The 12,885-nt window shown below is 40.0% G+C and overlaps 1 protein-coding gene across 1 annotated transcript in view; it reads right to left on the bottom strand.

Annotated features, from left to right (window-relative positions):
- Positions 1-12,885, bottom strand: part of KIF13A (kinesin family member 13A) — a 199,341-nt gene that overhangs the window by 110,028 nt on the left and 76,428 nt on the right. Inside the window, 1 exon segment of the mRNA XM_036350606.1 lies at positions 7,653-7,665. Coding sequence (XP_036206499.1) covers positions 7,653-7,665 — 13 coding nt within the window.

The following is a 12,885-nucleotide window of genomic DNA, read 5'->3' as shown; positions in this document are numbered from 1 at the left end:
CGTATTTTAATGGGGGCTGGATGCCAGAAAGACCACATTGTGAAGAGCCTAGAACTTTCAGCCCCACTCCTTACTCTCCAGGAAACGGAGTGGGGCTGGAGATTGTGTTAATAATCAATCGTGCCTACATGATGAACCTCCATAAAAACTCCTAAACGACAAGGTTCAGCTTCTGAGTTAGTGAACACATCCATGTCTTAGGAGGGTGACACACCCCAACTCCAGGGAGACAGAAACTCCTGTGCTCAGGACCCTTCCAGACCTTACCCTATGTACTTACCTACATAATTACCTTTGTGATCTGGAGTGTACTCTACACTTACAACACATCTCACTTCAGACCGACCATGTATCGCATGCTCAAAAGCCACATGGGGCTGCTGGCTGCTGTCCTGAACAGTGCGGGGCTACAACTCATCACTTTTGAGGCCAACACTTTGTTTTCAGAAATTCACAAAATGAAGAGGTAGCAGCCACAGAAAATAATGGCAGTCACAGATTGTAAAAGAAATCTGAATGAAACTGCACTTCAGAAGGCTTAAGCTGTAATAAGATTTTCCCCTCCATTTTTCTAAGTCATTTTAAAAAGCCAGGTTTTTGGTATATCAATATGCCTCTTTAAAGGATACTGCCTTCAAAAAACAGAAACACAGACCAAGGGAACAGAATTGAGAGCCCAGGGTAAATCCATGCGCAAATAATTTTCAACAAAGGAGCCAAAAACATACAATGGAGAGAAGAAGCCTCTTCAATACATAGTGCTGAGAAAACTAGAAAGCCACATGTGAAAGAATAATACTAGACAGCTATTTGTCACAATACACAAAAATGAACTCAAAATGGATCAAAGACCTAGTTATAAGACCTGAAACAATAAAATACATAGGAGAAAACATATGTAGCAAACTTATGGACTTTGGTCTTAGAGAAAATTTTATGAATGTGTCCTTGAAAACAAGGAAGTAAAAGAAAATGTAAATAAATGGAATGACATAAAACTAAAAAGCTTCTGCCCAGCAAAAGAAACCATTAACAAAACAGAAAGGCAACCAGCCGAATGGGAGACAATATTTGCAAACAACTCCAATAAGGGCTCAATATCCAAAATATATAAAGGACTCATACAATTCAACAACAACAAAAAAAAAACCCAAACAATCTAATTTTAAAATGGGCATAGGACTTGAACAGACACTTCTCTCAGGAAGACATACAAATAGCCAACAGATATGAAAAGAAGCTCAACTTCACTAGCTATTAGGGAAATGGGAATCAAAACCACAATGAGATACCACCTCACATCTATCACAATGGTTATTATTAACAAGACAAGTAATAACAAGTGTTGAAGAGATTGTGGAGAAAAAGGAACTCTCATACACTGCTGGTGGTAATGTAAATTAGTACAGCCACTGAGGAAAATAATATGAAGGTTCCTCAAAAAAGTAAGAATGAAGTTACCATATGATCTAGCAATCCCTCTTCTAGGTATCTACCTGAAAAGTTTGAAAACAATTATTCATAAAGACTCATGCACCCCTTTGTTCATTGCAGCATTATTTACAGTGGTCAACACATGGAAACAACCAAAGTGTCCTTTGATAGATGAATGGATAAAGAAGACATGGTACATATATACAATGGGATACTATTCAGCCACAAGAAAAGATTAAATATTGACATTTGTGACCTGGATGGATCTGGAGAATATGATGCCAAGGGAAATTAATTAGATGGAAAAAGTTAAGAACCATAGTTCACTCATATGTGGGATATAAAACTAAAAGTAACAAATGAACAAACAAGACAAACAAAAACTCATAGACACAGATAACAGGATGGTGGTTACCAGAGGGGAAATGGGTAGGGGAGGTAGAAAAGGAAAAAGGGTCAAAATATATGGTGATGGAAGGACACTTGACTTTGGGTGGTAAACACACAATGCAATATCCAGATGATGTATTACAGACTTATCCACTTGAAACCTATATAATTTTATTAACCAAAGTCACCCCAATAAATTTAATAAAATAAAAAAAGTGATACTGCCTTTAAAAAGCAACCACTTTATTTTGCTGTAATGTCATTTTCTTCTGTTTATAATATTGAGGGATTAAACGCCTTGATGTTTGATAGTGCCTGACCTCACTTGTAAATAAAACTTTAAAAAAACCACACATTGAAAATGAATTTATAACAAAATCAAATTGTTCAAATAAATCATACACTAACTTATAAGATATTAACATAATGATCATGAGAAAAAAATGAGCAACTGAGCAAAAAAAGGATATTATCCTAAAGAAAGGCATCTTGCAGATATTTACATTTTCTGAAACTCTTCTGTTTACTCTTTCCCCCCATCTTTGCCCCACAAAACCCACCAAAATAGAAAAACAACTTTACAACCATGTGGTATGACAGAAAGTGTACCAGACTGGCAGAGAGTGTCCTCTGGCTCAGTCTCCAGGGAAGTGGCTCTGTCCATCAGTGGAGATGACCAATAATATAGCTGGACTTGAACCTTCTTTCTGCTAAACTGGTGAATGCCCTTCTGCTCTAGCAGATCTTTATTTCCTTTCTTCATTCATTCGATAGTCATTGTGTAGCTGCCATGGGCTATGGGCACTGCCCCAGATAAACGAGTAACTTTTTAGTTTTGCCTTTTCCAGAGTGTCATATAAGTTGAAATCATATAGCTTTTTCAGACTTGTTTCTTTCACTTATCAATATGTATTTAAGTTTCCTTCATGTCTTTCAGGGCTTGATAACTTATATAATATTCCACTGCAGAGGTATACCAGTTTGTGGTACTGAAGAACATCTTGGTTGCTTCCAGTTTGGAGCAATTACGAATGAAGTTGCTGTAAACTCTCATGTGCAGGTTTTTGTGTGGACAGAGTTTTTGACTCATTTTGGTAAACACCCAAAAGCACGATTGCTCATTCATATGATAAGAATATGTTTAGCATTGTAAGAAACTTCAAAGCTATGTTCCAAAGAGGCACACCACTTTTCATTATCACCAGCAACAAACGAGAATTCTGTACTTCACATCCTCGCCAGCTCTGGTACTGTCATGTTTTTGGATTTCAGTCATTCTAATAAGTGTGTAGTGATATCTCATTGTTGGTGTAATGTGCACTTCCCTAATGACATATAAAGTTGAAGATTTCCATGTATGAATTTGCCATTTGTATATCTTCTTTGAGGTTGCTATTCAGGTCTTTTGGCCATTTTTTAATTGGATAGTTCATTTTCTTACTGTTTAGTTTTAAGAGTTCTTTGTATGTTTTGGGATAGCATTCCTTTATCAGATGTGTTTTCCAAATACCAGGTGTACCAGTTAATAATGCGGATTTTTTTAAATAGATGGAGTTACACATATGTTGATATATATGTGATTTGATATGTATGCTATTTTGTTGTATTGACAAGCTTCAAAACTTCATATGTCAAATTTGCAGAAGGTGTTAACATCATAGATATTGTTATGCTTAAAAATGTCAATTTTCGTGCCAAAAAAGAGCATTTGCAGGAAGTTTTAATTCATTACTTTATTTTGAAGAAAAGTGCTGCTGAAAGTTATCGTATACTTCGGGAAGCTTATGGTGAACATGCTCCATCTCAAGATACTTGTGAACGCTGGTTAAAACACTTTAAAAGTGATGATTTTGATGTGAAAGACAAAGAATGTCCAGGTCAATATGAACCACGCTTTGATCATGAAACAACCAGAATGGGCCAAAAGACACGGCAAAATAATTTTGCTTCATGATGATGCACCATCACACACTTCAAAAACAGTTAAAAACATGTTAAAAGATCTTGCCTGGGAAGTATTAACCCACCCGCCGTATTCACCAGACCTTGCTCCGTCAGATTACCACTTGTTCTGATCGATGGCACATGCACTTTCTGAGTAGCACTTCTAAACATACAAAGAAGTGGAAAATTTGGTCTCTGAATGGATTGCCTCAAAACAAGAAAAGTTCTATTGGGACCCACAAATTACCTGAAAGATGGGGGAAATGTGTACCGTAACTGGCGATGGACATTACTTTGAATAAAGCACTTTTGATGTTTCTCTTGAAATTATGTTTTCTTTGATAACAAAATCCGCATTATTAACTGGTACACCTGGTATTTTTTTCCTGGTCTGTGGTTTTCTTTTCATTCTCTTAACGATGCCTCTGTAGAGCAAAGGTTTTTAGTTTTAACAAAATCCCACTTATCAATTTTAATTTTATGGATCATGCTTTTGTTGCTGTATCTAAAAGTCATCACCAACCCCCAGATCTCCTAGATTTCTCCTATCTTATCTTCTAGAAGTTTATAGTTTATAGTTTTGTATTTAGGTCTATGATCCACTTTAAATAGTTCTCAAAGAGAGACTTAGGATTACATTTGTTTCTGCCAAGTGCCTAAGGGATCCTGCATTCTAGGATCACTTTGATCCAATTTTAATGTTTGAGATTTCCTAGATTACACAAGGATCTTGCAACCACACAGCAATAAAAGTAAGACTGGTTTACTTCTGTTTCACCTTTATGCCCCACCCAAGGCTGGGCCGCAATCCATTTTGCCAGCCCAAAGTATAAGCAGGTTACCAAGGACAACAACTTTGGCAGACCCTGACACTTGTGTCCCCGTAAGTCCCCTAGGCCCTGTAAGGCTATCAAAAACACTGCACTGCTGTTTACTTGCTTTTATTTGAAAGGCATGTAGTCAAACACCAGGTTAACCTCTCTAGTTTCCATCTTCTCTTGGATTACTAATTTGGTATTTCTCCAGTGCCTTCAAGGATAGGTTTTTAATATTAGTCAAGTCTCAGCTGTCCTCAGTTATATAGGAGTCTGAACAGGATCCTGCACTCTATGAATCCCACAAATATTTTACCTCCTGTAGTTCATTACACCGTGTATATGTTCTCTACCCTACCTCTGTTAGAATGCTACAATCAGGGCTGATTCAAACCCAGAATAATTATTTGTTCAATTGAACCAACAGTGTTTTCTGATACTTGTGCGAATTATTCATGTCAAAATCTCATTGTTTTATTATTTTTTAAATTCTTTATTGTTGAAAGTATTACATATGTCTCCTTTTCTTCCCATTGACCTCCCCTGGCCGCTCCCACCCCCCAGCACATGCCCCACCCCCCTACTGTCTGTGTCCATGGATATGCCTATATGCATGCATACAAGGCCTTTGGTTGATCTCTTATCTCCCCACTCCCTCCCCTCCTTCCCTCTGAGGTTTGACGGTCTGTTCCATGCTTCTACAAATAGATCTCTGGATCTATTTTTGTTCATCAGTCTATATTGTTCATTATATTCCACAAATGAGCTAAGATCATGTGATATTTATCTTCCCCAACTGGCTTATTTTGCTTAGCATAATGCTCTCCAGGTCTATCCATGCTGTTATGAATGGTAAGAATTCTTTCTCTTTTACAAAAATCTCATTGTTTTAAATCAATAAAATAATTTTTCTTATATAATCATCATTAAAAGTATCTTTCCTTCTCCCTGCAAAAAAAGGCCTTATCTATATGTCTTTTTAAACAATTAACTCTGTGTCACGTATTTGATTTAAAGATGACCTTTATACTTTACAGATGTTATTTATGGCAACACACACACACACACACACACACACACACACACACACACACACAAACATATAAACGTGATTTGACATTCATTTTATTTTGAAAATTTCATGATACTTCTTAGAAACTATCAATAGGATAGATTCCTAATGAAACCACTAAGCTATATACACTGGATAGAAAGGCACCAGAACATTTCTCTGTATAAAGAATTACTGATTTTTAAAAAATGTGCTCTTGTGCCTCTTTTCATTTCAGTGTTTCTCCTTCACTAAGTAGCCACATATGGAATTGCTTATGATTTCATTTTTCTGTGGGGAAAGAATTAAATATATTACAAGGCTGTCAGTCTGTTCAGAAACCTCTAGGAACCAACAGCAAGGGAAAGAAGAAACACTTAAGGGAACTCACATCTTCCTGAGTAGCAGAGATACTTTTTTGGTTGCTAATTTTAGGGACTATAGCCACATCAATAATTGCTCCTTTCCCCCCAGATTTGGCCAGGATGCCAGCACTTACACTTCTATAACAGCATGTATTTCCTCTTTCTTAACAGGTCTGATGCTATTTGTTCAATGTGCGCCTTCCTTGCTGGAGTTGAAACTCTTAGTGCCAAGGACAATTTCTATATTGCCATAAGGGTAACATTTAGCATTTTAGTGGGTTTCCTTACTCCAAAAGCTAAATTATATTGTCCCTCATAACCCCAGAGTCAAGTATGCCTAATCTATTCTGGATTCCTTACCCTCACCCAACACATCTTAGACTCTGACATATAATGTGTGTGGTTGTAGCCTGTCTTGATGGCATCTCAGAAACGAAAGCTATAACCAGCATCATTGGTCAGGGGCTGGTCGAGTTTCTCCTTCCTTTTGGCACTAAGTATCCCTTTGGTACCCAATAAAATGCTCACTGGTAACAAAATCAGCCTTCAATTATTCAGGAGTTGGTCATTCAGATCCCCTGCTTCTCATATTCTTTTTCCCACTTATTCTCTAACTTTTGGGCCTCTCACTGGTAAATATGACGTCAAAGGCTGGCTAGAGCAAGGGGGATGACTCCTACTAGTGAACTTTGTGATTGGCTAGAAATTCTAGTGGAACACACAGAGCTGGTGGGTGGCTGAAACTTTATGTAAAAGGTTGGAGAACTTTTCTGCTGATATCAGCTATTCTAAGGAGGACACAGAAAATACAGCTGGTCCAATCAATAATCATAGTTAACACTACAATCCTATGATGTTACTATTTTGTCCTCACATTTTCTAGGTGGTGATACTGGACAGTCTGAGCTCCTCCATCTACTCAATCTGGGAATTAAACATACCACTTCCTCTCTCTGAGCATCATGTCATCCTATATAATAAAGAGGTAATATGCAAATCGACCGTCACACCCTCACACAAGATGGCCGCCCCTGTGTGGTCAAAGATGGCCACCACAAGATGGCCGGCAGGGGAGGGCACTTGTGGTCGACCAGGCCAGCAGGGGAGGGCAGTTGGGGGCAATCAGGCCAGCAGGGGAGCAGTTAGGCATTGATCAAGCTGGCAGGGAAGGGTTAGGGGGTGATCAGGCTGGCAGGCAGAAGCAGTTAGGGGCAATCAGGCACACAGGCAGGTGAGTGGTTGGGAGCCAGCAGTCCCGGATTGTGAGAGGGATGTCTAAACCGGCAGTTGGACATCCCTCAAAGGGTCCCAGATTGGAAAGAGTGCAGGCTGGGCTGAGGGACACCCCCTTCCCCGCTGTGCATGAATTTCGTGCACTGGGCCTCTAGTCATTAATAAAATAGAAACAGTGACCTGACAGGACCACAGCATTAATACCAAGAATAAAATGTATGAAACTGCTTTGTAATGTAGAGGAGCAGCCTAATTTTATATCATTACCAACATTAACTGCTTGTTCACAATTTAAGTTTTACATTAGAAAGATGATTTTCTTCTCAAGGGGACAGGTGTTCCACATGGGTTATTGTAATGGATAAAATCCTGGATTTTTACACAGTCAGTGCGCATGCCACACTCCATAACAGTGCTTACCTTGGGAGGTTTCCTTAATGATGGAAACAAAACATTTCAACAGCAGAAGTAGAGAGGGTTGTCAACACAGCAGCCACATCAGAAGGTAGCAATGAAAGAGAAAAAAAACGTTAAGAGAAACTCAGCATCCTGATAACATGATCTGAATGATACTGCAACTTCAAAAAGATCAGAGGCCAAATTCATTTCACTGCTTGAAGTCATAAATTCTTACGTTTGCTCAAAAATATAGTACAGGCATAATGAATTTCTTTCCTGGTTTCATAGAACAGATCTAGTTGTTCAGAGATATTTTTAATGATTCTAAAAGATGCCAACAGAAGAGCATCAAGATAAAGATACTGCAATCATACTGCAATGGGGTCAAATACTTTTAAATCAATCTCATATTTAAATTTTTCTTTAATTGTTATTAAAATGTAAGTATATTTCCTTTGATGAATTTTAAAACCATAGTTCTGGATGACAATTTTCACATATTTCAATTCTGAACAGAAATTTAAAAGCAAGTTACATGCTTTCCCATCACACATGCCCTTTTTAAATATTCAGTTGTACCTGTTAATAACTCAAACATGACTGAAATTGCATCTGGAGAAAACTCTGAAAAGGAAATCATTCTGAAAGTAACAAACCATTAGTCTGCCTTGCTTTGTAAATGTTTTCCTTGTGTACAAAATTAAGGTGCTGCACTATCCTATATAATAAAAGCCTAATATGCTAAGTATCTGGTTGGCCATTCAACCAATCAAAGCGTAATATGCTAATGATATGTTAAGGCCGTTCAACCGCTCGCGATGACGTGCACTGACCACCAGGGAGAAGTTGACCAGTTGACCAGTCGCTATGATGTGCATTGGCCACCAGGGGCAGACGCTCCAACCAGTAGGTTAGCTTACTGCTGGGGTCCGGCTTTTCGGGACTGAGCAAGGTGGGCTGGACATGCCCTGGAGCCCTCCCCCATCCCTCCCTGGCCCCAATTGTGCACCGGTGGGGTCCCTCAGCCTGGCCTGTGCCCTCTCACAATCGGGGACCCCTCGGGGGATGTCAGAGATCCGGTTTCAGCCTGATCCCACAGGCCAGGCCAAGGGACTCTGCTGGTGCATGAATTTGTGCATTGGGCCTCTAGTAATTTTATAGTATGTGATCCTGTGACAATTCTTGGCTTTCCTGATGTGATTATTCTTAAGGAACCTCCAATATCATCAATTCATTAAATGTAAAATTATTGTTAAATAGATATGGGGGAATGTTTCCCATGGCTTTCATCCTTAACAGGGAACAGAATCATGAGGGTACAGGCAAACAGCAAGGTGTCCTTTCTCCATCACTGGGTACAACAGAGCTCTGAGGGCCCCAATAAAACCCAGAGCTCAGCAGCAAGGAAAGGCTGTCTATGGATTCCAGAGTCAGGTAGACAACTCAAAACTTTTAAGTCTAGGGAAGGAAAACCATGACATTCCTATGGTGATGAAACTGAAAATTCATCTCCTTGAATTCTAGGAATTAGCTGAAAGGAAATGAGACCTAGGTCAATACCTCGGACAGTGAGGCACAATGAGAATGTGGTTTTTATATTCAGATTTTAGAGGGAAACGCTATCTAGAGAAATGGGTTTCTCTGCCTGCTTCCAAGCAAATCTCAACATTCTGTGTCTACCCTTTAAAACAAGATAAACATTTATAGTTGTTATAATAAAAATGCACAAGTGTTTTTAATTCTGAGAAAGCTGTGGATCTCTGCTTTGTGGATAAAGCTTGAGGTTTCTGCCAGGAAAATTTCCTTAAGTGGAACACTGTTCTGGAAGGCATCTGTCTGAGCCGGTAGTACAATATTTAACTAAGCCTTCTCTGATTTTGCTTCTTTATTTCTCAAAAGCCATTTAAATCACTGCTTTATTTAACAAAGGGAAGAAAAGTCACTTGGATTATAATAAGGCATGGACCAAGTTTGTAAAAAATACCTTCACATTCAGGCTATGATGTAACCTCACAGGGGTGGGGCAAGCCAACAGGAACCCCCAGGCTCTCTCTGGAGTTCTCCTGTGCTTCCTCTATGCCACGACTGGACGATAATCATCACCAGCATCATCAAAGAACAAATGCTGGTTTGTAGCTAGTAGCTGTCCAACAATAAAGCTATACTTTCTTCACTGACATTCCAATGTGACTTCCTTTATTCTTTTTAAGAAACAAATCCTACTTCAGCATTTTAAGTACTTGAAAAGTGTATCCCTTTCATTTAGAAAGATGGCACATTATATGGGAATGCCAATATAAGTCTGCTAGCTTCTTTTGTGTGTATTTCTGTTTAAGAATAAATGGACACTGGGCAGCAGAGAAAAAGGGGAAGCCACTAACTTCATTTGCTGCTACCCAATTACTAGTCATTTAGTTTAGCACAAGGATCCTTACTATAGAAAGCAAAGGAAGTCAGGACCTCCCAGCAGTACTTCATTAATTGCTAAACCCTTCTTGATGTCTGAGTTAGGTCATAAGCAACTAAGTCATCCTAATTCAAACTACAGTTTAGTGCTCCAACCCCAAGCGGTTATACATCAATTATGTGGTAGTTGTAAAGAAAAATTTTCCCATTATGAGTAAAACTGACTATAATCCTATCTAATAAAAGGCTAACTTGAAAATAAACAGAATGGCGGAACAACCGAACAACTGGTCACTATGACGTGCGCTGACCACCAGGGGGCGCGTGTGGAACATGGCAGACGTCGGCAACAGGTGGCAGAGGAAGGCGGTTGTCAGCCACAGCAGGATGGTGGAGCAGGTGAGCAGGGGCGCCAGACCAAGGCAGGGCACTGGTCACTGTCATCAGGGCGAGCCTCTGGTGGTTACTGAAAATTCTTTGCTCCCGTGCACCATGGTCCTGCCCAGCACTCACACCTGCTGCCAGTGCTGGCCCCACTCACACCCGCTGCCGGCGCTGGAGCCGCTGCTCGCACCCATTGCCAGTCCCAATCGCTCAGTGCCATCAGTGGGTCTAAGTGGCGGCTGCTGGCCCCAATCGTCCCTGAGGGCTTCTCCACCTCCCCCTGCTCCTTCGGGGTGATTGGGGCAGCAGCCGCCACTTGTACCTGCTGATGGTGCTGGTCCTGCTTGCACCCACTGCTGGCACCAGCCCCAATTGCTCCACGCTATCAGCATGGGAGTGGCAGCAGCGGGAGCAGGGCTGCCGGCAGACAGGGGTCTGGCAGTCATGGCGGGAGGGGCTGGGCGGGGGTGTGGAAGATGGGCCAAGACCTGCCCCTGTGTCCACTGCAGCCTCGTGGCCCACAGTTCCTTTCAAGGCCCAGTTTTCTCAGCTCCTCATCCAACTGTTCGAGGCCAACTTGGCCTTCACCCCTCTGATACTGCAGTATTCCTGAGGTCAACAAAACAGCTTAGCTCTGACTGGTATATGTAAAGTAATCTCTGTTCCCAATTCCACATACTCATGTAGGACTGAAAACACTAAAAGAATTTTTACATTACAGAGTTAAAAATAATCCAGATGTGAGAATTTACTTCGATCACCAACTCAGTCCCACAACCCCATAATATTAGGGCAAGATTGCTTGCATTTAATAGTAGTGAAACCCTGGAGATGGTAGACTATTTTCAATAAGTTACTTAAAAATAATTATTTCTCTAGACCAGCATTTCACAAAGAGAAGTTCAATGGGATGTTAACAAGGGTCAAACCCTCAAAAGTTTCTGAGGTCCACTAAGTTCAGAAATGTACGCTCAGTATCATGAGACTTGAGAAAATACCCTCCTCCCCCCACCTACACACACATACTCTAGTAAATAAGATTGTAAAGATAAGTTGGGTCTATACTGGGCCAGGTATTGAAATGAGAGTTGGTACTTAATTTAGTAGGTAGTATGGACCTGGAAAGTTTAACAGGAGAATGAAATAAAGAAAGCAGTATAAGAGTGTATCACAATAACCCTAAATAGCTGGAGTTCTTTCCCCACTTCTCACACTGAAAGATTTCTGGGTCAAGGAGTCTTTTGTCCATATTTACAGCCTCTTGAATACAGTTAGGCAATTAGAATTTAGATGGCCAAAGGCCCTGATGTGCACAAGCCCTAATAACCAGTCAATGTTTCAAGGGACATGAATGATAAGTATGTGCTTCTAAATACAAATTTCGCTTCCATGAATTAATTATTTGATCAATGATTGTTGGAAAATGCCATAACCTGTATCTGAAAGATATATATATATAGCTAACTGACATTTGACTCCTGAAGATTAGTCTATGGGCATGACCTTTAGCCCTTGATGATCGTTTCCAGCTTGGAGAACTATATCCTGGGTCACCTAAATTGTCCAAGAACTCTGATAACCAGCAAGTATTTTCTGAGTACTGATTCCCACACTGCACATTATAGGTGCTTTGAGGGATATAAATGGAGCATAGTCTCTGATCTCAAGAAGCTTACGACCTTGTGAGAGACATAGGTGCACACATGAATAACTATTAAACAGACAGTGATATATGTCACAGCAGATAGCAACAAAGAGCTGTATTCTGTCAACAAATATTTAACACCCAGTGTGATACTCTGTCGAGCTACAAACACAAATTAAACATATTGCCGATCAGACAACAATATACTGAACTTGTACGCACATATTACAACAGAATATTATGTGCACAGCAGTAGCCTCCAAAGAGGGCAAGATCAAGTGGAAACAAGGCAATGTATTTTCTCTCTGAGGAGAAAACCCCTGAGCAGAATCTAGAGGGCTGAATAGTCAGGAAGCTGAAAAGGCAAAGAAATGGCGTCTCAGGAGGGGTAGCTGTCTGTGCAAAAGCATCGTCAACACAGCCCACTGAGGACCAGAAGGCTGTTCTGCTGCGGAGCTCACAGAAACACAGACAGTGGGACATGGGACGATACAGGTTGGGGTTTTGTGAGATAGGTGGGTATAAAAGACCAGCTTCAATCAGCATTCATTAACTGCACTCTGAAGATGAGTTTATACACTTGTATACCAACAAGTTAACATATATTTAAACATATAACAAGCACTTCTATGAATTATAAGTAAAAGTGGTTATATATGCATTTTGAAGAGCCTCTGAAACCTATCACAATAAGAATGTTAATGCCCAAAACATTAAATGCTTATAGGAAGCTACAGCAAAATTTTCTGACCATGTAAGAAACCAATTCATTCAATCAGAACAGACTTCTAACATCAATATACCTGGTTTTCTTTGGAA

Source organism: Myotis myotis, unplaced genomic scaffold (genome assembly GCF_014108235.1).
Source record: "Myotis myotis isolate mMyoMyo1 unplaced genomic scaffold, mMyoMyo1.p scaffold_m19_p_2, whole genome shotgun sequence".
NCBI lineage: Eukaryota > Metazoa > Chordata > Mammalia > Chiroptera > Vespertilionidae > Myotis > Myotis myotis.
Note: the sequence above shows the minus strand (reverse complement) of the source record. Positions and strands in the feature narration are given on the sequence as shown.